Source organism: Embiotoca jacksoni, unplaced genomic scaffold (assembly GCF_022577435.1).
Source record: "Embiotoca jacksoni isolate LCO1_2020_lvr unplaced genomic scaffold, fEmbJac1.0.p SCAF_13, whole genome shotgun sequence".
NCBI classification, from domain to species: domain Eukaryota; kingdom Metazoa; phylum Chordata; class Actinopteri; family Embiotocidae; genus Embiotoca; species Embiotoca jacksoni.
Genome location: NW_027185263.1, coordinates 991,660 through 1,015,845, shown reverse-complemented (window position 1 = coordinate 1,015,845; position 24,186 = coordinate 991,660). Strand labels below are relative to the sequence as shown.

The 24,186-nt window shown below is 42.4% G+C and overlaps 2 protein-coding genes across 5 annotated transcripts; both read left to right on the top strand.

Moving 5' to 3' along the window:
• The first annotated feature begins 445 nt into the window (after positions 1-445).
• usp28 (ubiquitin specific peptidase 28) lies at positions 446-19,051 on the top strand. Of its 4 annotated transcripts, none has more exons than XM_069145821.1 (26): positions 446-612; positions 2,743-2,817; positions 3,100-3,220; positions 3,835-3,922; positions 4,803-4,965; positions 7,316-7,402; positions 7,514-7,651; positions 8,315-8,385; positions 8,476-8,552; positions 8,637-8,785; positions 8,898-9,025; positions 9,227-9,322; positions 9,405-9,578; positions 9,690-9,898; positions 10,514-10,584; positions 10,847-11,075; positions 11,903-12,232; positions 12,880-13,019; positions 13,459-13,734; positions 14,478-14,573; positions 15,487-15,665; positions 15,970-16,048; positions 16,227-16,306; positions 17,361-17,484; positions 17,570-17,768; positions 18,048-19,051. In XM_069145821.1, the coding sequence occupies exons 1-26, from the start codon at positions 550-552 to the stop codon at positions 18,221-18,223; spliced, it is 3,618 nt and encodes a 1,205-aa protein (XP_069001922.1). In that variant the 5' UTR covers positions 446-549; the 3' UTR covers positions 18,224-19,051. The 4 variants fall into 4 exon arrangements, with proteins under 4 accessions (XP_069001922.1, XP_069001921.1, XP_069001920.1 ...); XM_069145820.1 differs by having other exon boundaries at positions 11,900-12,232; XM_069145819.1 differs by having other exon boundaries at positions 2,740-2,817.
• A 1,407-nt stretch (positions 19,052-20,458) lies between these two features.
• orai2 (ORAI calcium release-activated calcium modulator 2) lies at positions 20,459-23,948 on the top strand. The gene is made up of 3 exons (XM_069145822.1): positions 20,459-20,955; positions 22,147-22,382; positions 22,901-23,948. Exons 2-3 carry the CDS (start codon positions 22,152-22,154, stop codon positions 23,468-23,470), a joined length of 801 nt encoding a protein of 266 aa, XP_069001923.1. The 5' UTR covers positions 20,459-20,955; positions 22,147-22,151; the 3' UTR covers positions 23,471-23,948.
• The last annotated feature ends 238 nt before the right edge of the window (positions 23,949-24,186 follow it).

Sequence of the window (24,186 nt, the reverse complement as noted above, 5' to 3'; positions counted from 1 at the left end):
TCATCAGAAAATCTGTAATAAAAGAGCAAAACATGGAGTGATGCTAAAATTATAACATCAAACAGCTTCTTAAACTGGAAAAATACAGAATAAAGTGGGAGTTTAAAATATATATATATATATATATTTTAGTGTATAAGTATCTGAGGCTGAAGTCACAGTCTCTCCACATGCTGTAAAGTCATTGGGGTAGTAATGTTTTAAACAGTTTAAATCGGTCACAGACACTAGAAGTATTGAATTACACCAAGAAACGTCTCGTCATTCAGGTCGCGAGTGCGCGCGTGCTGTTTAATGTGAGCGACCCCCCCCCCCCCCACACACACACACACACACACACCACCACCACCACACAGTGCACGCGTGCTGTTTAATGTGAGCGACCCCCCCCCCCCACCACCACCACACAGTGCACGCGCGTGTCCTGACAGGTGAGCGCGCGCAGCTGGCCGGTCGCACTCGGCGCTTGACAGATGGAGCTGGTTGGAGTCGGAGTCATCACTGAAAGCTTCTTTTTTTTGTGGGAAGAAATTCGGGTTTTTATCTGCAATGAGAGGTGAAAAGTCTGAAAATGGAGAAAAGTCTGAAAATGGAGAAAACTCGTCGAACTCGGTGAGCGCGAAGGATGATGGAGCTGCTTTATTAACACAAACAGCGTGTGGATGCCTGCGGCGCTGCGGCGCTGAGGCGCTCCCACGAACACTAACCCCTCTGTTGTGTGGACAGAATCCCGGAGGCCGAATGCGCATTTAAAAATCTGCCATTTTAAAGTTGGCTCTCACTTTGTTTCGGGTAAACCCGGGTTAAAAAAAAAATCTAAAGGCATTTTAAATTTTGTAAATAACACCTTTCAATTCGGCAGTCATAAGATACACTTAAATACTTTTTTTTTTTTTTTTTTTTTAAATGCATTAAGTTATATCTAAAAACTAGCTTTTTAAATGACGTATATCCCAACGTTTCTTGTAGATATGATAAACTGATACTGGGATAAAAAGTTTAGCATTTTAAGCATTATATTTAAAGCTGCTAGTCTCACAAGATATCAAATATGTGGATTATATTTAATCAAATAGGCTACTGATATAATATAGGGAAGATTTTATTTCTAAATCTCAGCAGTAAAAAGTTAACCACATTACTTTAGAGCATCTGGTTTAGTAGGTCATTAAATTGTTCAAACAGAAGGAGGAGCCCAAAGATTTTATGTTCTAAAGATAAGGATTTTATATATTGGCCTCGTAGAAAAGTCTGTTAAATCACATACGGGCATAAAAAACAAAATGTTTGCTTCTGTTTTCTGTTTTGGTATTGACATTGTGTGTGTGTGTGTGTGTGTGTGTGTGTGTGTGTGTGTGTGTGTGTGTGTGTGTGTGTGTGTGTGTGAAAGAGACCCCCAGCGGCCTGGTGGCCTGGTGAGTGGAATGATAAACAGAAACTTGTGCTATCCATGTCAGTAGCCCAAAATAGAGGCTAACCGAGGGGGTCTCAGATAGTCTCTGGACTCCATATAAGTCTGGTCAGCCTGCTCTTGGCTTCTTGTGTGTGTGTGTGTGTGTGTGTGTGTGTGTGTGTGTGTGTGTGTGTGTGTGTGTGTGTGAGAGACACACCATGATACGTCCACCTGCTGCCGGGATAGCAGGCTTTATATAGCGCCTCTCACTCAGCACACTCATGTTAGACTATATTCCTCTGAAGAACTTCATGAGGTCAAAACATATGACGACCATGTGAACATTTGTGTTTACCTGTCTAATTGTGGAAAATGGGATGTGAGCTGGCGAACAATCGGTTGCACCCCCGCTTCAGTAAATTCCTTGTGATTGGGTTTAGCTTAAAGAGTTGACGGAAAAAAGTGTTTGTTTAAACCTTAAATGTGATGCGTTACTGGAATAGTTTGACAGGAATACACTCTTTTGTAAATACCAAGCTAGACATTTAGCTTTTATGTGCTAAAGTAGTACAAAGATTGGAAATGGGTGAAACAGCAGGTAACACAGTCCACTAAATAACATGTTATGTCTTGTGTTAAAAGTATAACTATGATAATCAGGGTTTTTTTGTGTTTATTTGGCTTAGCTGCCATGAAAATATAGTGTTATAATGGGAGGTAAAACCACAGACTGTTATAAAAGTGTTCGTATCTTCAGGTCTGTAAAATGGTTCCGATCCAGAAGTGTCTTCAGCTGCAATACCACCGAGTGCCACTAGAGGTCGGCTCCAAAAAGCCTCCGGCTCCATAGACTCCCATTCAACTTCTCTCATCAAATCCAAAGTGAATAAAATGTGTCCATCAGTTATCTCGGTGTTGTTAGCTAAAGTCACTCCTTCTTATTAGTTTTCTGGAGGTCCATCTGAAAATAATCCCTCATTCATTAGAAAAGAAGATTCAAGAAGACCTGTTTTTGGGGGCGTGTCTGTTTGATTGACAGGCCTGTGGTGCAGTCAGGTTACAGCTATCGGTGGGCGGGACGTAGTATCGTCAGGTTTCCGATCAGATCGGTCAGATCCACCGCTGGCTCCTCCCCCAGCTCGTCCAAATATGGTCACTTCCTGCTCCAAACCGCTCCGAACTAGCAAAGATGGCAACAGACAAAATCATAAGAGTCGTTCACAAACCAAAAGGTGACGTCACCGTTGTTTGCCACTTGGGTAAGACCCTGAGAATTTGCTAAAACTGTGCACGATATATCTGAAGTTTGACTATTGTTTTTCCGTCTGTTCAATCTTTTCTCTCAGCAGAGCGAAATGCTGATCAACCAGCTGAGGGAGATCACTGGCATCCAGGACCAACAGATCCTCTACAGAGCCCTGAATGTAAGACCAAGACATCATCATCAGTTTTAAGATTATCCACAGGATTTTTGTTGTTGTTGGTTCTTTTACAGCCAAACAAATGAACAATTACTGTAATTTCAGAACCTTAGAAACACCGTGAATCTCCTTTCTTTTTTATCCTTGCTTGCTTTTCCTAGTTGTTAAATCAGCCTAAAAAACGTGGTCCTACTTTACTTTTATGTTAATTAGGCTAATTGTAGGAGTCTTTCATGCACGTTTATTTTGTGTTTGTGGTGTATCCCATCGTCTTCTCTGTTTCAGTCCAGTCAGGGTGATGTCGGACATGCTGTTGGACTGCTGACAACCCAGCCTGCAGAGGTTCAGGACCCTGGAGAACCACATGAGTCGGGGACATCTGAAGAGGCCTGGGAGGGCCAGAAAGGTAAAAAACAAGCAAGTGCAATATTCAGACTACATACAGTAAAGTTTCCAATAATTCCCACATTTCAAAAATACTCGTAATAAACAATAAAACAGAACTACAAATTGAGGCAAGAATGAAGTAAGACTGTCAGTACAAATGACAGATTTTGTGTTAAATAAGTCAAATCAAGTCCGTTTTATTTATATAGAACATTTAAATACAACAAAAGTGCTGCACAACATCAAACTGACTTAAATACATCAGATAAACTTGACACAATCAAGCTATTGAAAACTAATTTAGATATAGAGCAAAATTAAAAGAATTTACAAACAATATTCAGCCAAAACAACACACGAGGATCTACATGAATGAATAATTAATACTAAAAAAAAGACATAAAATTGGGGATAATCTGCAATTGCCAGTCACAATAGATATGTTTTCAGTGGAGAGTTGAACACTGATAATGAAGTTGACGACCTGATCTGAAGGGTGAGTCTGTACCAAAGTTTCAGAGGTGCAACAGAGAAAGCTGGTCTGGATCAAAGAACCACTACAAGCTGCTGGTCCAGAGACCTGAGCAAGCGACGTGGGGATTCAACTAGAATCTCTGTTGTCTGTTTCTTCAGGACTTCCTAAAGATGAACTGCAGACCGCCATCGAGCTCAGCCTCCAGGAGTCCCACAACGCCCAGGAAGAGGAGAGGGAATTCCACAGGTATGGGACAGCCTGCTTTTTAAACCGTGCTCCTTTTTTATTACTGCTGACTTTCTTGGAAAAATTTAGATTATTCTTCTTCTCTGGCTCACAAACCGCCTAGATACCACAATTATTATTATTATTATTATTATTAGCATTAAACAGCCAATACTCTGAGGGGAGGTCACTGCTGACAGCTGACAGTCCATGCTGAACAAAAACACACAGAACAGCAGTTGCCAGTCCAAAATTAAATAACTGGATTGAATATGAACGATGTTTTGGGACTGAAAGATTCTTCTTAAGCTGTTTCATATTGTCTGAATTTAAAATCAGCCTGACCTAACAGTCAATCGGAGGTTGAAGGAAGCCTGAAGCATTGAGTACATTTACTATTTGGCCATTCAAGCTGATGGCATTGTCACCATGTTGGTCCAGACTGAAGTATTGGACGGATTGTGATGTTTATGGTGCACCAAGGATCTTCAATGTTCACTGAGCAGAGAAAGCCCGACAAATAGACTCAAAAACCTTCAAAAAGCTGTTTCGATTTTGGAGGTCAAAGGTTAAGGTCACTGTGAGTTCAATATCTATATGGGTTTGAACAGATATGCATGTAAACTACAACTTGAGCAAAGTCTTTCAACCACTAGGCCTTAGTTCCAGTTAGTGGTGTAATTCTAGTTAGTGCTCGGATAATAAACATGATTATCGGCACCTGTTTGCACATCAGACATTTGCTTCTGTCCTGTGACTCATTTTGTGTTTTCCTGTGAGACCTTCAGGGGAATTTATTTTACAAGCTACAGAATAGAGTACACAGAACAGGGAATTTAACCTGCGTTTTAATAGAGTTGTCAGATCGATGCTTTCAAGCAGGTAATTTGATGTTGTGCAGGGCTCTGGAGGCCAGCGCCGAGGAGAATGCAGCCAGGATGAAGAGGAAGAGATGTGAAGCCCAGAGCGATATGTGCAGCCCTGCAGACTGGATCCGGCACGACGACTGGCCCGTGGGCATCCGCAACGTAGGAAACACCTGCTGGTTTAGCGCTGTCATCCAGGTGAGAATGAGTAGCTGTTTTTTTTTAATTGTTTTTTTTGTAAAAACACATAATAAGCAACAAAGTAAAACACACACAAAAACAAAACAAGGGACAAGGCTGAAAACCAATATTGGATGGCCGTGAACTTTGGGACCGCAGGTGGGACTGTATTAAAAACAGAACCTGTGGAAATCACTGCATGGGCTCAGGAACTCTTTTTGGACGGCGCGTCCAAAAGGCTAAAGAGGAGAGGGACCATCCAGCTTGTTATCAGCGCTCAGTTTAAAAGCCAGCATCCATGATGGTATGAGGGTGCCTTTCAGAAGACTCACTTGATAACTCTTTTACTTGGATGGCTCAAATACATTTAGCTATTCTAAATTGTGTAAAAAATTAAGAGAAAAAAAATTTAGGACAAAAAATTAAGCCAACCACAGTTTTAAATATATTTTGTTATTAAGGACATTTACCATCGAGAGCTCCATGTCACATGTACATGTACATGGCATGTACTCTGTTAAGTGCTCCTTCCAAGTGTCCACCTGTTCGAACACTGTCTGGCTTCTGTTGCTTTAAAGACTTAAATAGCTCTCTCACTTAGCTGGACAAACATTTATAGAGACGGAGTTTCCCTTTAAAGATTTCTGACTTCAGCAAAATGTCTCTTTGGTTTTCTCCAATCTCTGCAATGTTGTGTTGAGTTCTTCCAATGTAAGATTAGTGCCATTTTTAGTTATCTGGTGCAATTAAGTTAAATATCAAAAGAAAACAAAACAAACCTGCTAAATTAGAACTTACACTGCAAAAAAAGCTCAGCCAAAATACAAGAAAAAAAAACCACAACTTTTAAAACAAGAAATTAATCTCATATTTGCAGAATCAAGATTTTTAATCTTGGTAAACAGAACAAATTTGCTGTGTGATGCTTGAAATGAGACGTTCTTGCTCTGACAAACTACTTAAAGTTGTACGTTTCTTGTATCGAGTAAAAAGTAAATCAAATAAAGACTAAAACGATCAAATGATCTGCCTGAAAAAGCACCAGATGATCCAATTCTTTTATAAACAGGACTGATCCAAAATCTAAATTTAAGATTATTTTACTTGGTTAGACCCACAGTTTTTGCAGTGTACAGGATTTCTCGGAGCTGCTAATTTTATTATAAATCCATTCCAGCTTGAAGTCAGCCAGGACTATCAGGTGGCCCGGCAGAAACCGGAGCCCTTTCGCTCAGATACACCGGCTGTGTGGATAATTAAATCGCGATTGATGTGAGGATGGAGCGAGCGGTGGACTTCCCAGTCTGAAATGGGCAGAGTGGAGGCAGTGATTGTTTTTGTCTCTATTGAACTCTTCATCAATTTAGACGTCAAATTCCTGCAGGACAGCGGTTATTATCTGGGAAATGAGGCAAATGAGGCCGTGTTGTTAGAATACAAATGGTGCTCAGATGATACCCTTTTGTTTGTTTTATTTTTATTTTTTCAGTGTTACAGCTGAGACGATCATTGTAGACTCAACAGAACCCGACTCTTGATAAAGTAGTCTCCCCCTAAAATGTAATTATGCTATCAGATTGAAGCTGAGTGACCACATGATTCAGTTGTCAGCTCCTATTCCCTCTATTATCCTTTTGTGGTACAAATTATAGTAAAGCTAAGATAAGCCATAATTGAATTTCCTGCTCAAATGGAAATATATATACATCAAGATATTCATAAGTGCTCAGAAGCTCCACCGCACATAAGACTTACTGAGTGGCATTATTAATGCGTTTAGTTTATCATGAGTATCTTATAACAAAGTGTTGTGGTGTCCATTCCTGGCTGCTGATATAAAACTGATTGATATTTGATAACAATAAAAACAAAGAAAGTTACAGAGAGCATCAGCACAAGACATTCAAAATGTAAATAAGTTCCTCTCAGAGGTTACATGAAGAAGGTCTAAAACCTGCAGACTAATCCTGTTGCGTATGAACATGTTTTTGTGACTACGTGTTGTTGCCATGGCGCCACAGCTCAGGTGGTTTGCAGCCAATGTTTCCCCTCAGACGCCTCAGAAGGTCCCAGCAGAACTCGGTGTTGGCGGTCTGACTCTGGGGGACGAATTCACAGTTGCACAAAGAAAACCCAGCTGGTGACCCGACGCACCTTATTTGGTCTTAGACAGCGACGTTATGCCCCTCTCGAAACATGAATGTCACTCAGAACACCTCGCCCGACTCGTCGCTTCATTGTCGTAGACTTTCTGAAGCATTATAATGAATAACCACTGTAATGATGACGTGCCATCTGGTAATCTCCCACATTCAACCTTCACCCGAGCGTTTTTATTTACGCTCCTTGTTGGGTCGTCTTGTTGCAGTCACTGTTCCACCTGCCTGTCTTCAGGAGACTTGTTCTCAACTACCATCTGACTGAGCGACTGCTGGAGAAGTGCAAGAGCCATTCGGTGAGTCAGTGTTTTGTTTCCACATTTTCGTTAACGTTGGTTAATGTTAGGAATTAGACATACAATCTGTGTGATGGTATAAAGGCGATAAAAAAAAGTTTACGTTGACAGGACAAGAGGAACATAGCGTTCATGCAGGAGCTCCGCTGTCTGTTCGCCCTCATGGTGGGCTCCACCCGCAGGTTTGTGGATCCTTCTGCTGCAGTGGAGTTACTGCGTGACGCCTTCAGGACCAATGAGGCCCAGCAGGTACAAAAGAAACACAACACACATACAGCGTTTGTTTTTTAACAGCACAACTTGGTTCGATGGCATCCCATTTGTTGATAAGGTTCCTATTCCTGTCCCAGATGGCAGCAGGACACTTCAGCAATCTGGTTTCCCTGAAATGTGTAGCCACTGTTAAAGAGATGCTTAGATTGTTTTTAAATGAAAGTTAGAACTCTCCAATATCCCTCTCTTTTAACCTTCTACCACCTTGTTTTGTGGAGTTTAGTAAAGTTTTGTCTGTATTTTTGAAGGACATTGACATTGATATAAAAGTGCGCTTGGTTCCGGGCCTGAAAAATTAAGCCAATGCAGAAGTGCCTTAAACTGCAATACCACCGAGGGCCACTAGGCGCTGGATCCAAAATGGCTCTGGCTCCATAGACTCCCATTCAATTTCTCTCCTGAAATACAAAGTCAATCCATTTCTTTCCACAAGTTACCATGATGCCAAGAAAGTAGAGTATGTTTGTTGATACAGTAAATAACATTTTCAAGAGTTTCTTAAGTTCTTTGACCACCTTTCATGTGGAAGCCTTCGGGTTGATCCCCTGATGGGCAGTGTTGACTTTTTTGTCCCTAATTTCTTAATCTGAGGATTAATGAAGTAAAGAGAAAGATATAACTCAAATGCGTCCATTTCAGGATGTCAGTGAGTTTTCCCACAAACTGCTCGACTGGCTCGAGGATGCGTTTCAGCTGGCTGCCAATGGAAAGTAAGTTATATGTTAATATCATCAACGCATTGTCAATGGCTGCTCTTTTTGCTAAAATAATTAAAAGATAATATCATGTTTTACTTTTAGTAACGCAGAGGACAAACAACGTAACCCCATGGTCCAACTTTTCTACGGTACCTTCGTGACAGAAAGAAGACACGAGGGTAGGAGTTCAGTGTTTTTGTCGTGGTTTCATTATTGATATGAATTTTTCTGTGAAGTCACTCACCTGTGTGGGATTCTGATAGGTAAGACGTTATGTAACATCGAGCAGTTTGGCCAGTACCCGCTGCAAGTCAACGGCTTCAACAACCTGGACGAATGCCTCGAAGGGGCGATGGTTGAGAAAGAGATCGAGTCTCTACATTCAGATCACGGCGTCACGTCTGGCCGGGAGGTGAACAAAAATAAAAAATAACAGTTCTTAAAATATATTCAGTATGTTCAGCCAGTTTTGTAAATTATTATCATCTACTGATAAAGTTTTGAATATTTTCTCTTGGTTGCAGCGCTGGTTCAAAAAGCTACCACCAGTCTTGACATTCGAACTTTCTAGATTTGAATTCAACACTCAGCTTGGGCGTCCTGAGAAGATACACAAGAAACTGGAGTTTCCTCAAATTATTTACATGGACAGGTGAGTTTTCTACAAATAAAAAGCATCATGGACATGTTGATAACTTTAAAGGAAACCTACAAGTCGCACCATATTTCACCAGGTTTGTCTTACGACCATGTTCCTTCAGAAATGTTGAAGTGAAGACAAAAACAAGGCCGCTACATGTAAATATTTCAGCACACACCTTCAATGGGGATTGTCTGATATTTCTGTGTACAGATATCTTCACAGAAACATAGATCGGACCCATGAGCGGAGAGGAGAGGTGAAAAAACTCAAGGAACATCTTGCACTCCTCCAACAGAAGCTGGAGTGGTAAGTCACCTGGTCATTTTAAAATATCTTCATTTTATGAGGACAAATCTTGGTCTAATTATCTTTTGTCTTTATTAATTAGTTATAAAAACTATGGCTCAGGACCTACCAAGTATCCTCTGGCTGACATGCTGCAGTTCGTGTTGGAGTTTGCTACCACCAAGCCTACGAGTGTTTCCCCAGCTGAAGACTCGAGAATAGCCACATCGTCACCGACTCCTGCAAACCACCCGCTCAGCGAAGCCGTCTTCGACAGGTGTTTAAATTTTTTGACTTTACTCTTCAAAGTTTTGGCCATCCTTTCTATCGCCATGTCAAACCCTGGTGCTGTACCTTAATCCGTTTATGGTTTTCTCGCTCTCTTCAGCGAACCTGGAGAACCAGAGTCATCGGAAGATCCGGTTTCCAGCGTTTCCAGTTGCCAGCGGACCCCCATATACAAGCCCTTCACCCAGTGCAGACACCCCATTGACTGCCCGCCACACCCAGCCCCCCACAGCATCACTGAAGAAGAGCTGCACTTTGTTAAGACCTGCCTACAGCGATGGAGGACCGAAGTAGAGAACGACATAAATGGTATGCCAATAAAAATATGCGTCTCTTGATCAACATCGGCTCCTGAGTTCCACACGATTTTGTGACCACTGGTACATCAACATTTGTGATTTCACCATGCTCCAGTTTCAGGTCTATGGTGAAATCACAAATGTTCACGTACCAGTGGAAACAAAAACGTGTTGTTGATGTTGATCAAGAGACATAATTGTGAATACTTCCTCATGAAGGTTATTGCTTCCTCCTGCTCCGTACACATCAGTGCTACTTACCGTTCACACACAAAGGGAACAATCTTGGAAGTTTTTGATGGACCCTCGTAAGTGAGGCAGACCATAAAACAAAAAAGATGACATGGTTTTACATGTTACAAAAAACTGCTGCCAAAATGTTAAAAAGTTTGAGTTGGTGCATAATGAAGTTGCAGTGAGGCTCAGACTTACAAAAAGTGCATCTCATACCACACTCCCACTTTGGTGCAATAAAATGCCTGGTATATAAATATAAATGCAGATGACGATGTACGAAGCACTGCTTTCTCAAACTTTCCAACTATGTGGTCAATTCTATAAAATATATATGGTTATAATTGTAAAACTTCTTGTCTTTCTGTGTTTTTGTTTGTGTGTGCACCAGAGCTAAAGGCCAGCATTGACCGGCTCACTCAGACGCTCGAGGCCATGTACTCAGACAACATGCTCTGCCAGGTGAGGCTAATTTACTCCGACAAACAGCAATTTATGTACATATTTTACATCTACAGCTGCAGACAGTGAATCAGATGAGATTAGATCCAATTTTACTGATCTCCATGGAGAAACAGAAAGCACCAGAATGGGAACAGATCAATTTGAGGTTACACTGCAGTTAATTGAGAACTTCCCACTGCACTCGTATTATTTGGATATTGGATCCCAGTGTTGTCGGGTTTCGCAAGTCAGTGCAGCCTCTCGCTCGACTCTTCCTCAGGTACCCTACAGACTCCACGCTGTGCTCGTCCATGAAGGCCAGGCGTCCGCAGGTCATTACTGGGCTTACATCTACGACCACGCTAACCAGCGCTGGATGAAGTACAACGACGTTACCATCACAGAGTCGTCGTGGGAGGAGCTGGAACGAGACTCCTTCGGAGGAATGACCAACGCCAGCGCCTACTGCCTCATGTACATCGACGACAGGCTACCCAACCTTATCACAGGTACGATGACATCTGTCAACAGTGAGATTCAGCAAAATAGATGTTTGTCTTTACAGGTAAAAAAAAAGAGGATTAAGGAGCACAAAATATGTTGTTTTTCCTTTGATTAGACTCAAACTCACCTGATTCATTAAAGGTATATAAAAGCAACAATGCACAATAATACATTATTATTATATTCGGCTGCACAATTAATCGTATGTAAATTGCTGTCTCCATTCATGACTCTAGATGATATCATTTCTGAATGCAATTTTATGTAAATTAAATTAGGAAATCTGCTGCATAAAAACAAATACTGCTCCTCTCCCTCAACCAATGGCAAAGCAGCATTACATCGCAAAGAAAGAGCTCGGAAAACTCTTCGTTCAGAGGTTGTGTTTAATAAAAGGAGATAAAAGTGAACTTAATGGTTTTCCTGTTCAGTATCAGATTCATGGAGCTGCTGCATTTAAAACAGGAGCGTTCTGTCCAAAGCAGATGAGCCGGTGTCGTGCAGAGTTCTGCTGCCCGCCCGCTGAGAACTGCATGCAGCTCGCAGGCCAAACTGGAATGATTTAACAAAGTAGAAGTTTAAAAACAATGTTGTCTTCTCTGTCAGGTTCATCATTGATGATAAACTGAGCTGATAGAACCATCTGATTCCTGTCAAACTTGGATTTAAAGTGTTATGTCGTGACTGAGTGATAAGGGCTGCATGAACTGATCGTAGCTGCAGCGCCTGTTATTTCAGCTCAGGTCATTTTAAAATGTGTGAAACTCGTGCTTTCAAGATGGGGTTTTACTTTGGAAATCTACTAACTGAAGAATCCCCCATATCCAAGCAGAAGACACAGATGATGAGACGGGCCAGGTGCTCCAAGGCATGGACTCCCTGCCGGCCAACCTCAGACGCTACGTCCACGCAGATAACCGCTGGTTCCAGCAGGAGCTCAGTGAGTGGGAGGAGCAGTTCTGCCAGACCGCAACGCCACAGGAAGAGTCCACGACCTCCGCGGAGCCCCCAACTTCCTGTCGGGACGACACACAGCCCGTCGAGCCGGCGCCTCAGTCGGGACCCTCCACCGAAGAGCCGGACCAGGGAGCTGCTTCAGAGCCGCAACCAGACCCGGAGGCAGAGAAGGATCCAGAGTCCAATCCCCAGGAGAAGGATGAAGGTCTGTAGTGGTCACTAGGAAAACAGGAAACTCGGAGAAGTTTTAATTAAGGCTGCGTGAAAAGTGCTAAAAAAAACAAAATCCAACTAGATTTTAATCTGAATATAACATTATTTTACTGCGTTAGAGTGTTTTGTTTCATTTGTTGGCAAAGACAGCGGTAGTTTGTATTTAAAGGCCCCCAGAGTATGATTAGCCAATAAATATAGTTTAACCTTTATCAGGTGACCATGTTATGAGAAAGTTATATGACTCCCAGTAGAGGCGAAGCCAAAACATGACGTTGATTACTGTTGAGTTCATTTTAATCCCTCATACAAGCACTTAAATAAAGAGTGTCACTTATCAATATTATTCTATATTTTATTAAATTCTCGGAGAAATCTCCAGTCTCTCATTTTGGGTGTTTTGTGTGACAACAGCCTGTCAACACTTGTTGCTGAATCTCTGCAGAGCTTTCCCCATTAGACGCTTTGCCGTGATACTTCGTTCCCCCGTCACATCTTGTTTTTTTAAACCGGTGTTTGTCTTATTTTTACTTCCCTGCTGCAGGTCTCTGGGAGTCCCAACCTGAATTTCATTGTATGGTTTACAAAGACAAATAAAGTGTGTAACGTCACAGCCTCTCTCTTTCTTTTTGACCCCAGAACAACCAGAGTTGTCACCTTCACCTCCACCACCAGAGAGCCCCGGCTGCCAGCCAGAGGACACCAGCAGCGCTGAAGTCACCGACACCCTGGAGCCCAGCCAGAGCTCCACCTCAGCTGAGCGGAAGCTGCAGAGTCAGGTGGGAAAATTAGTGACACCCCCACCCACCCTCCCGCCCAAACACCCAAACACCCAACCAACCAACCAACCAACCATCCATTCCCCCCCTGCAGAATATGTGTCAGAAATTTGAGGCCATTAAAAAAATTAAAAATAAGCTTTGTACATCTGGGTCAAGGCTCTCATTTCACCACTTAGCAGCATAGCGATGGCGATTCAGGCTGAATGTCTGGCCGGATGGAGAGTCATGGACAGATAAAGTGTTGTATGATTTTCAGTTTTAGAAACACCAGTGCAACTCTGCAAAACCATCCTTTTGTTGGATGAACGTAGCCGTTCTGGATTTGATTCATTCAGGAACTGCTCGTTAATCCGGTCATTCCCAATACGCTCCTCAAATATTATAATATCTATAATATCTAAAGTGGTACCTGGATAATGTGTATTTCCTTTGTCAGACTCCCGTCCCCGATGCAGAGCTCAGTAACCAGACACCATCGGACCTCCACGTGGAGAAAGATGGCACGAAGGCGGCAGGCCTCGTCTCCGAAGCCGAAGGTGAGCCGGAGGCTCCCGGAGAGGCTCCTGCACATGAAGAGGAGCAGGGAGATGAAGAGCAGCGGCAGGAGGCCCCGGCTGGACAGAGACAAGCTGAGAACGAAGTCTCCGAGGTGGAGATCCCCAACGTGGGACGGATCATGGTGAGGGCTGACGCTGATGGATATAATGAAGAGGTAAGAAAGTGTCCTGGTGGGATGATTTCAGTAAAACCGCAGAGTTGCAATTTCAAATGTTCATTCATGGCATGGATGGGTATATTTCTTGGCATTGCTTGGTTCCACCACAACAACACATAATATGTAGATCTTTTCTTTGTTTGAGTTCCTGTTTTTATGCCTCGGCGTCAGCGATAGCCAAAGGAGGAGTTTTTTTGGGTTGGCCAGCCGTCCCGATCCTGAATACAATATCTCAGGAAGGCCTTTAGGGAATTGCTTCAAAGCTGGCACAAATGTTCACTTGGACTAATTCGATTTCAGGGGTCAAAGGTCACTGCTACCTTACAAGACATGTTTGTGGCCATCACTCAATAATTCATACGCTAATTATGTTCTGCAAAAACTCTTTTCTGTCAATCATTCAACACCTGAGGAGCAGAAGGGAAGACTGTGAACATATTTCACATTTATGACAGATACTGAATTGGTAACATTAATCTTGGATGTCCAGCTTGAAGCTGATTGTTTAGATCTTCTGAGCAGACAAGTTGAACATGTGTGTTTAAACATCCACCTTTTACAATCTGTAGCTTCCTTGCTGCATCATCTGTACGTGTTTCAACAGCTATGAATGTAAACTTCTCCTTGAATGCTTAGCGAAGACAAACAACCCTGAGGCAGTAATTCTAGTTTAAGATGGTTTACAGTCGGTTACCTGTCGGCTATAATCACTCTTATTGTCTTGCTGTGTTGTTTCCTAGATGATGCTAACTCCAGCCATGCAGGGTGTCATTCTGGCCATAGCGAAGGCCCGACAAACGTTTGACAAGGAAGGACCCGAGGCCGGCCTCATCAAGGTACGGTCTCTGAGGGACACTGAAGGTCTCTGAGGGACACTGAAGGTCTCTGCGTCTCACATCAACACTAAATTTCACAAAACACAACTTTTCTATTCTTTTTGATCTATAAAGAAAAATGATAGCACACACAGTGACAGATGCACGTTTGTGGCAAGAATACCGGCAATCACAGATCGATGACTTTCAATTTATTGCGGGGAAAGAAAAAATGAGCACGTTTCAGCTATGAGCCATCATCAACTTAGTTAAATCATGAGGAAATGACTGCCTGTATAGATTTGTGAGGAAAAGAAACCAATCAACAACTGCACAATAGAATCCACTAAAACGATATAACAACAATGACTGGTGTCTCAAAGCCAAAAGTTAATATAACTCTGAGCCCAAAATAGGAAACATACATCAGAAAATGAACATTGAGAGCAATATATTCCAGTTAAGTCCATCAGAAGAATATAGAAAAATAATAAATAACACTTTTAATCCAAAGTTTCGGTGCCATTTCCTGAGGTCGTTCTCTAGTTACAATTTTGAATAGTTATTTAGTTCCCAAATATTTATTCAAATCCAGACATAAAGCACAATAACATCATTTTTTTAGTTAATCCCTGAAGGAAACTTCTTCATTTTCAGTTGAAGGTTTTGCTGCAGAAGCATCAGGACACTATTAAGGAGTTCATTACAGGACCAGGAGCCTCTTCAGGATTTCTTTTTAAATCACAGTATTTCAGATTTAAGAAGAGCATTCAATAATCTCTAGATTTGAAGGAACAACAAAGAAAATACTCAGACTTGTGTTCAGTCTTTGAGTCATTCTCAGCTCCGCCAGTCAGTGAAAGCCCGAATCTCATGAAATCTATCTCCATGTTTTTGGGAAACAACATCCTCACGTTTATTTGTGTTTTTTCAGGCCTTCCACGAAGAATATTCGCGTCTGTTCGAGCTCTCCCAGGAGGAGGCCACGCCCCAGGAGGACGCTCGCCTGCATCACGCTCTCGTCTACTTCTTCCAGAACAAGGCGCCCAAGCGCGTCATCGAGAGGACGCTGCTGGAGCAGTTCACGGACCGCAACCTCAGCTTCGACGAGAGGTGCACGCAGACATCAGACGCATGATTGAGCCGTGGACGTGAAGTTTGCAAAAGTTTTAAAAGCAGAATAAAGGATGAGTTTTTGTCATAATGCAGAATGAAACTTTAAAAGAAAATGACCCACAAAACCAAAGAAAAGTTGAAACACGGCTGCACAGAAGGTTTTTTACTTTAATTGGAGCTGCAGTGGACCGTACGGCGTGCATGTGCTGCCATCCGGTGTCCGGACCACAGACCTGCAGCCTTGTGAGGATGTTCCTCCGTCACTCCTGTGAAACCTCACGCCTTGTTTTTGTACCTGCAGGGCGATCAGTATCCTGAGGGAAGCCCGAGCCAAGCTGCGCCTCATTAAGCCGGAAGATATGGACATGGAGGAATACCTGGTACCGGACTTCATCAACTTACTTTCAGGGAGACACTTTGTGTTTTTAGGGGGTTGATTTGTAAACTCTCTGCTGTCTTTGATTGGAATAACACCAATAATCAATACTTAGATGTGGAAATTAATGCAATTTCCAGACATATTTATCAGATCTGGATCTTCTGTTCTCTCTCTCTCAGCAGTGGCACGACGACTACAGGCTGTTCAGGACCGTGTTCGTCTACCTGCTCACCGGCCTCGAGCACTTCCAGCACGGGAAGTAGGTGTCCGGTGTGCAGAGAAACATCAACGTGGTTGTTTGTCGCTGAACTCAGTATAATAATAATAATAATAATAATCCCAACCAACTGATTTCTCTGACACCACTTCAGTTTTAGAAAAGAAAAGTTCAACATGCAGAGAAAGAACAAGTTAAAGTCGTACTCTCGGACTCAGACAGCACAAGGAGACATGAAACAACAACACACATTTAAAGATGTTAAGCACAAGTTAAAATGCTTTTTAATACGTTTTAAGGCTGTAAAATCAACATGTTTATGATCATATATATGCGTTTTTTTCATTTTTCATTTCCCTCTCGAGCCGACAGATTTTACTGCACGCTGTCGTTACCTGCAGGATCAAAGATATCAACACTTCAAAACTCAGCTGCACGTGTTTTAATAAAGTCCAGAAAGAGAGCTCACTCATTACACTGATTTTTAAGTCTCTGCATCAACTCCCGCTCCGATTCAGAATGTTTTCAAAAGAAAACTCAAAACTTAACTTTTTAGTTTAGTTTTTAATTTAATTTTATCCTTTTTATATAGTTGTTCATTTTTCTCCATTAATGATTTTTTTGTTGTCATATTATATTATATTATATTATATTTTGTATTTCTGCCGGTTGGTTTTACTTCTCGGTCTGTCCTTTCCATTTTATTGAACTTTTTATCGCTCCTCCGGCGTTTCCTCGTTACATATCGGTGATAAAATCACATTAATAATAATAAACTTTATTTAGCACTTTTCATACATGAAATGCCGCTTAAAGTGCTCCACAGGAGAAGATAAAAACAAAGACATATAAAACAGGATAATGCAGTTAAGACAAGTTAGCAATAAAAACAAACTTGGGATAAAAACATAAAAAACTTTTATATAGTAAAAAGAAGACGAAAATAAAAACAGTTCCTCTTGTTTGTGTTGTTTCCTCCTTCAAATGTAGATTTTATTTCTTACACCTGGAGGTGGAAGGTGTGTGTTTGTGTGCGTCTTTCATTTATTTAATCATTTAATAATAGATTTTATTCCTCACTGTCCGTGTGCTGCAGGATGCGGGAGGCTCTGAACTACCTGGCTCACGCCTACGAGACCAACAACAACCTGCTGAAGAGCGGCGAGAAACGAGGCGTGGAAAAGTCTCTCATTGCAGTTTACCGGAGGAAATGTCTCACTGTGAGCAGAACAACTCTTCACACTCAGTCATGTTTCCGGTCCGGAGAACCGAGCTCCAACTAAACTCTGATCCTCCACCCGTCAGGCGCTGAACGAGAGCGCGTCGCGGCTGTTCTGCAGCGGCGAGGACAGCAAGGTGGAGGAGGGCGTGGCCGCGATGGAGGACGCCGTCATCCCCTGCCTGCACCTGATGAGCCGCGACTCCGCCCTGTCCCGGGAGGACCGGGACGCCCTGGAGAGCATCCGCAGCCACTGGTGCTGCTGCCTCGGTCAGGACATGGACGGTGAGGCTGCTGCCGCTCAGCTTCAGCGATCTGTGTTTTAGTTTTTTATTAAAACGTTGGGGTTCTTATTATATTTTATAATTAACGTTACGACCAAGAGATCAAGACAATACGAGTCTTGTGTTACTGGAGGTCGACCGATATGTTTTATCAAGGACACCGATAACTGATATTTGAAACTGATTAACATTCGCTGTCAAAGTAAAAAATCTTTGTGTTGAAATTTGGAAAAACAAATGCGAAAACAGAACTTAATTCAAATTTCTTTCCCGTTTCCAGACTCGCTGCAGGTGAAGCTCGGCGAGCTGCTGCCGCGGGTTCTGGACGGTTCTGCCGAGACGGTCGTGCTCAAAGATCCTCCTAAAGTCCACGTGAACCAGGCCCACGACCTGTGCAGCCGCCTGGCCGCCGTCATGGAATCCATTCACAAAACCTCCGTCGTCATCGTCAAGTAACGTCCCGAGCGAAACCCGCAGCGGCCTCCTTCAACGTTTCACCTGCAGAGCGACTCGGCTGCTGGATCGTTCGGTCGCCGACGGACCGTCGACATCACAAGTAGTTGTGTAGTCATGTTTGCACGTGCACGAAATTTCAAGTAAAATACTGACAGTCAAAAGGGTTTTAAAACAGGCGAAGCCCGAAAGGGTTCCACTCCACTGTCTTCTGGCAGCACTAATGCAGATGTTTATTGACCAAAAATCAGTCAACTTTTTAGTCGACACGTTTATGTCACGACAACCGTAAAGGTTTAAAGGTCCTTTTATGTTCTGAACTCCAAACAACCCCAAACCCACATTTAAAGTCTGCCTGTCGCTCTGAAAGCTTCATACATGGACGTGTTTGAACTCTGGATACCGGACGTGTCGCTCAGCTCTGCAGGAAGAGACTCGGTAGGATGTGTTGCACAAAGAGGCTTTTTTAACAGAGGGCTCATAAAACACTAGATTTGTACTGCACAGTAACAAAATAAAAATAAAAAAATAAAAAAATTTAAATATGTTTTATATTACTTTAGAGCTAGAAAGAAAAAATATCTGCAGCTCTATTATGCATTCGTGTCTCAGATCTCAGCACCTTCAGACTGAAAACGTGCATTCACTCTTTTTCTGAAGGGTTCTCCACAAACCATGTAAGTCGCTCGACAGGAAAAGACGAGCGGCAAACAGGAAGTCCTTTTATTTTCTTGTGTCCTAGATGCAAAACAACATCTTGGAAAGACTGTCGCATTTCACAGTTTTTTCACTTGTATCCTATAAACATACTAAATAAATGTTTTAAATGCTCTCTGTATACTTGCTTTATTGCTGACTGTCGACTTGTGCAGGAGGTCATGCAAGTTTCTAAACCGATCCGTAAATATCTGACCGGTAGTATGTTCACATATCTTCAAAAACAACGCTGATATTTAAGGTTTTTATCATCCGGCATGAAAAAAAAAAAAAGCCTAAAACTAAAATCGTCCTGCGCTCAACGGAGCTCAAAAACACACTAAAAACACAGTAGTGAGCCGCGCCAGCTCCTGGTACAGAGTGGGCTGTTTTGAGCAACATCCCATACACATACATTACAGCTGAAAGTAGTCCCAGTAGATGCAAACGCAAATTTACAATAAAAATGACAGTTTTAAGGAAAAAATTAAGGCTTTTTTTTTTTTTTAAATAAGACATAAATAATGCAATAACAGGCAGGTTGGGGAGACCAGAACCTCTTTTATTCATTATTATTCCTTTCAGAGGATATTTTAACTTTAACATAACAGATTTCAGTTGTTTTCTGAGTAATTCTAGTAACTCTACAACCACTTGCTGCTTTTTTTTTTCCTCCTCGTGAACCCATTTGGTCGTTGCATTAATTTTCAGTGACACATTGCTTTACAAGTCATGTGTTGTCTGGACTTTCATGGTATTTTCATGGCTTTGGCTGCAACGGCACACGTAATCTTCTTAAATTCACCTAAATCCCCTTTCGTCTGTGCTGTTTCATTATGAAAATAAAGTCCTTTGTATTAATCAAGTTTAATTGCACATCAAAGATGTAATTATTCTGAGATTAAGACAATAATAGTGGTGAGTCAGAGTCAGCGCTGCGGTAGATTAAAGTGGGATTTTCACTAGTCTGCGATGATGTAGAGTGTGTGAGGACGAAGGTACAGGGTGATGATGATGATGGTGGTGATGATGATGATGATGATGATGTCTGTCTCCAGCTGTCATATGTTTGTGTGCAGTTAAACAGAGCTGTCATTGTCCTCATCACGGGGACTGAAGCACGACCCGCCATTTCCTCAGGATGTTTTGTGCATCACAACATTAAACAGAGCTCCATTCTTAAATTCTCTCCACTGAACAGAGATTTTTATTCTTTGTTAAAAACAAAAACAACCAAATAAATGACTCGGGTTTATTTCGTATATATGAGCCATGAATTGTAATGAAGCTTCTAAAAATGTTCTGCAAACGACATCAGCTATGCTGCCAGGAAAAACAAATATATTGTAGTGTGCGATTCAAGTGTTTAACAGAGCTTGATTTATTGGTAGAGAACTTTCAGTGTGCTTTTATTTTTAAGGAAATACGCACAACCGGAAGCGGACTTTAATTTGCCGAGGACGGAAAAGGTATGACCCGCCCTATTCTGCCTCTGATTGGCTAGTACTCGATTTAAGGGGTGCGGATTGGTTAGAATTTCAGGCTGAGCCAATCAGAGGCCGAGCGGGGTGCGTCATCATCCCTTCGCTGTTTTAGGAAGAAGAAAAACCACATTACCTACCGGAAGTCGGTTTTCAAACGTTTTAGTTTTCATCATCTTCAGCTTCGAGTCGGATCGCAGCACCGGAAACAAGAAACCCAGGTGGAGCAGGTGGAGCAGGTGGAGCAGGTGGAGCGACGCTGACGGCGAAGAAGACTCGGTCGTGAAATATTAAGGAAACCGGTAACGGAGCAACTGTCGGTGACCGGAGACCGGAAGTTGTTCAACCAGGACGGTGACATCGTTTCAGACGTCCTGCAACGTGGGACAAGTCTGTGGGACAAGTCTGTGGGACAAGTCTGTCCTGCAGTCTGTGGTTTAACAACAAGAGAAGAAGAGGAAGAGGAAGAGGAAGAAGAAGAGGAGGAGGAGGAAGAGGAGGAAGAGGAAGAAGAGGAGGAGGAGGAAGAGGAAGAAGAGGAAGAAGAGGAGGAGGAAGGTGAGACGAAAACAAATCTGTAAATTAAAGTTTGCTGTCGACTAGTTAGCAAAGCAAGCTAGCTCGAGGAGTCTTCTTTTTATTTTTCTTGTAGTTTTAATTGTTTTTTATTTTTATTTTTAACTCAACGATCATTTTAAGTTTCTAACGTTGATCAAAAATAACTGCAGCTTGTTGGTGAGACCAGCTGTCAGCTCAACTTCCTGCTTCATGGAGCTGCAGAACATTTCACATTTAGTTTGACTTCAGCTGATTCATCACTTTCCTCCTTTACAAATATCTGCTTGTTATTTCCTGGATCTTATTATTTTTTAGATCTTGTATATTTTCTAGATCTTATTATTTTTTAGATCTTGTATATTTTCTAGATCTTATTATTTTTTAGATCTTGTATATTTTCTAGATCTTATTATTTTTTTTATTTATTTGTTTTTTTTTTTTAAGACCTTGTTTATTTTCTAGACCTTTTTTTTCTGGATCTTGTTGTTTTTCTAGATCTTATTATTTTTTTTATTTTTTTTTTTTATTTTTTTCTAGATCTTGTTTATTTTCTGGATCTTATTATTTAATTATTATTTTTTTTAAATGTTTTTTTTTAAAGATCTTGTTTATTTTCTAGATCTTGTTTATTTTTTTGAATACAGATTATTTGTTGATAATCGTGCTACCTTGCGGTGGGAGGCTGGGTTTAATCCGTTTCCTGTTGTTGTGTTTGGGTAACGACCCTCTGAGATGGTGAAACACCGGATGTGCTGTAAAAATACAAAATGAATCCCAGAAGTGTTTTTCCAGAAAAGACTCGCATGAAGAGCCGAGATGCTTTTTTAGGTTCTGAAGACGCAACTTCTGAGAAATTTCATCATTTATTAGAAACCTGCTGCCTTTGTTTTTATAATTCCCTCCGGATCTCTTCACCAACTTTATTCCATGTTTTTTTTGTGGTGTATTAATAAACTTTTTTATCTGCTTTATTCTCTAGAAATTCTACTTTTAGTGATTCTTAAAAAAACGTTAACGTGACGCAGATTTGATAAAAATTGACTATATTTATTTTAAATGTTTGTTTATTCACCATCAGTTTAAGGGAAGAAAAACACAATCCTGTAAGGTACTTATGTTTGAATCATACAGCTCTTTTCTAGTTTTATGACTAACCCCGTCCCCCCCCCCCCCTCCCCCACGCCCCCCCAGGTGCGATGAGCAGCGAGCTGAACGTGCCGATGGGCTCCCCGGCCCCCAGGGTGTCGGACCAGGCCCCGGACGGCAGCGGGATGGACTACAGGGACTGGGTGCGCCGCAGCTACCTGGAGCTGGTCAGCTCCAACCACCACTCGGTGCAGGCGCTGTCCTGGAGGAAGCTCTACCTGAGCCGGGCCAAGCTGAAGGCCTCCAGCCGGACCTCGGCGCTGCTCTCCGGCTTCGCCATGGTCAGTCGTACTCGCCTCTTTTTAATGTTTCAAACCCGAACGGAGCTTTTTGTATTTTTTAATGTTCTTAAATCGGGACCTTTTGTTTTCATGGCGTCTCCACACGGGGGCGCTGTGGTTTTGGTTTGTTCGTTCCTCCGTCCTGTTCTCTTGAAAGCCAAATCTCAAAAACGACTTGATGGGATATCTTCAAATTCGGCACAAATATTTACTTGGGCCAAAGGATGAAATGATTAGATTTAAGGGGTCAAAGGTCGAGGTTACAGCGACCTCACGTCTTCCCAACGTTCACTTGGATTCGAGGATGAACCGATTGGATTTTGAGTTGAACTTCGAACACTCGCTTGCAGGAAAACCTGCAGAACCACAAATTCCCTGAATAACATTTCTTTTCTTTGCAGTTTAAACATGATGTGTGTTGAGCTGAACACCGTCAGGAGGCCGCGGGACGTTGGAGGAGTTTGTTCACGTCTTCATTATAAACCTGGAGATTGATGTTTCCTGTCTCCCCGTCCCAGGTGGCGATGGTGGAGGTGGACCTGAATGAGAAGTACTGCTACTCTCGCCTGCTGCTCATCGCCTTCAGCGTGTGCACCACCGTGCTGGTGGCCGTGCACCTCTTCGCCCTGCTGATCAGCACCTGCATCCTGCCCAACGTGGAGGCCGTGAGCAACATCCACAACCTCAACTCCGTCAGCGAGTCGCCGCACGAGCGCATGCACTACTACATCGAGCTGGCGTGGGGCTTCTCCACCGCGCTGGGCATCCTGCTGTTCCTGGCCGAGGTGGTGCTCATCTGCTGGATCAAGTTCCTGCCCGTCGGCTCGGACGGGAACGGCGACGCGGCGGCCGCCTGCGGCGGCACGACGGCGACCCCCGGCGGCCCTCAGCAGTACAGCGGCTGGCAGGCGGCGCTGGCCTCCACCATCATCATGGTCCCGGTGGGGGTGATCTTCGTGGTGTTCACCATTCACTTCTATCGCTCTCTGGTGCGCCACAAGACGGAGCGCCACCACGAGGAGATCGAAGAGCTGCACAAGATAAAGGTGCAGCTGGACGGCCACGAGAGAGGCCTGCTGGCGGTGTGATGCGTTGATGGTTGAGACTCCGCCCCCTCGCCGACCGTTTCTTCTGGTCTTTTGTTGAAGCCTTGAACTTCGGGAGCTTTAAAGCTTTTCACTCGGCAGCACGGACGGCCGCGTCCGACTTTACTCTGAAGTTACGTTGTCGGGTTCGTGCGGTGACTCCGTCTGTTTTAGATCCGTCGTCCGTGTCGGGCGAAGATTATTTAAAAAAAATTTGTTTACAGAAGAAAAAAACAAATTAAAGAAAAAAGGGCTGTTACGTTTCTGTTACGTGTTTCCATCATCGGGTGCTTAAAGAGATTCCTGTTAGGATTTATGTTGCCATGTTTCCAAAAATACCCACGATTTAGCCAGAAGTCCTGAATCCAAGATTTGGATTTGTTCAGCAGATTTAAGACTGAATGAAGATTTGATAAAATGCTTCTGAACTTTGACCATGTGATATTTCAGTTTTTCTTTTTTAATAAATTTGCACAAATTTCTACATCTCTGTTTTTTTCTGTCAAGATGGGGTGCTGAGTGTACATTAATGAGAAATAAAATGAACTTTTTTGATTTTAGCAAATGGCTGCAATGAAACAAAGAATGAAAAATTTAAAGGGGTCTGAATACTTTCCGTACCCACTGTGTATATATATATATATATACACACACATATATATACACACACATACTTATATGTATATATATATAAATATATGTATATATACATGTATACA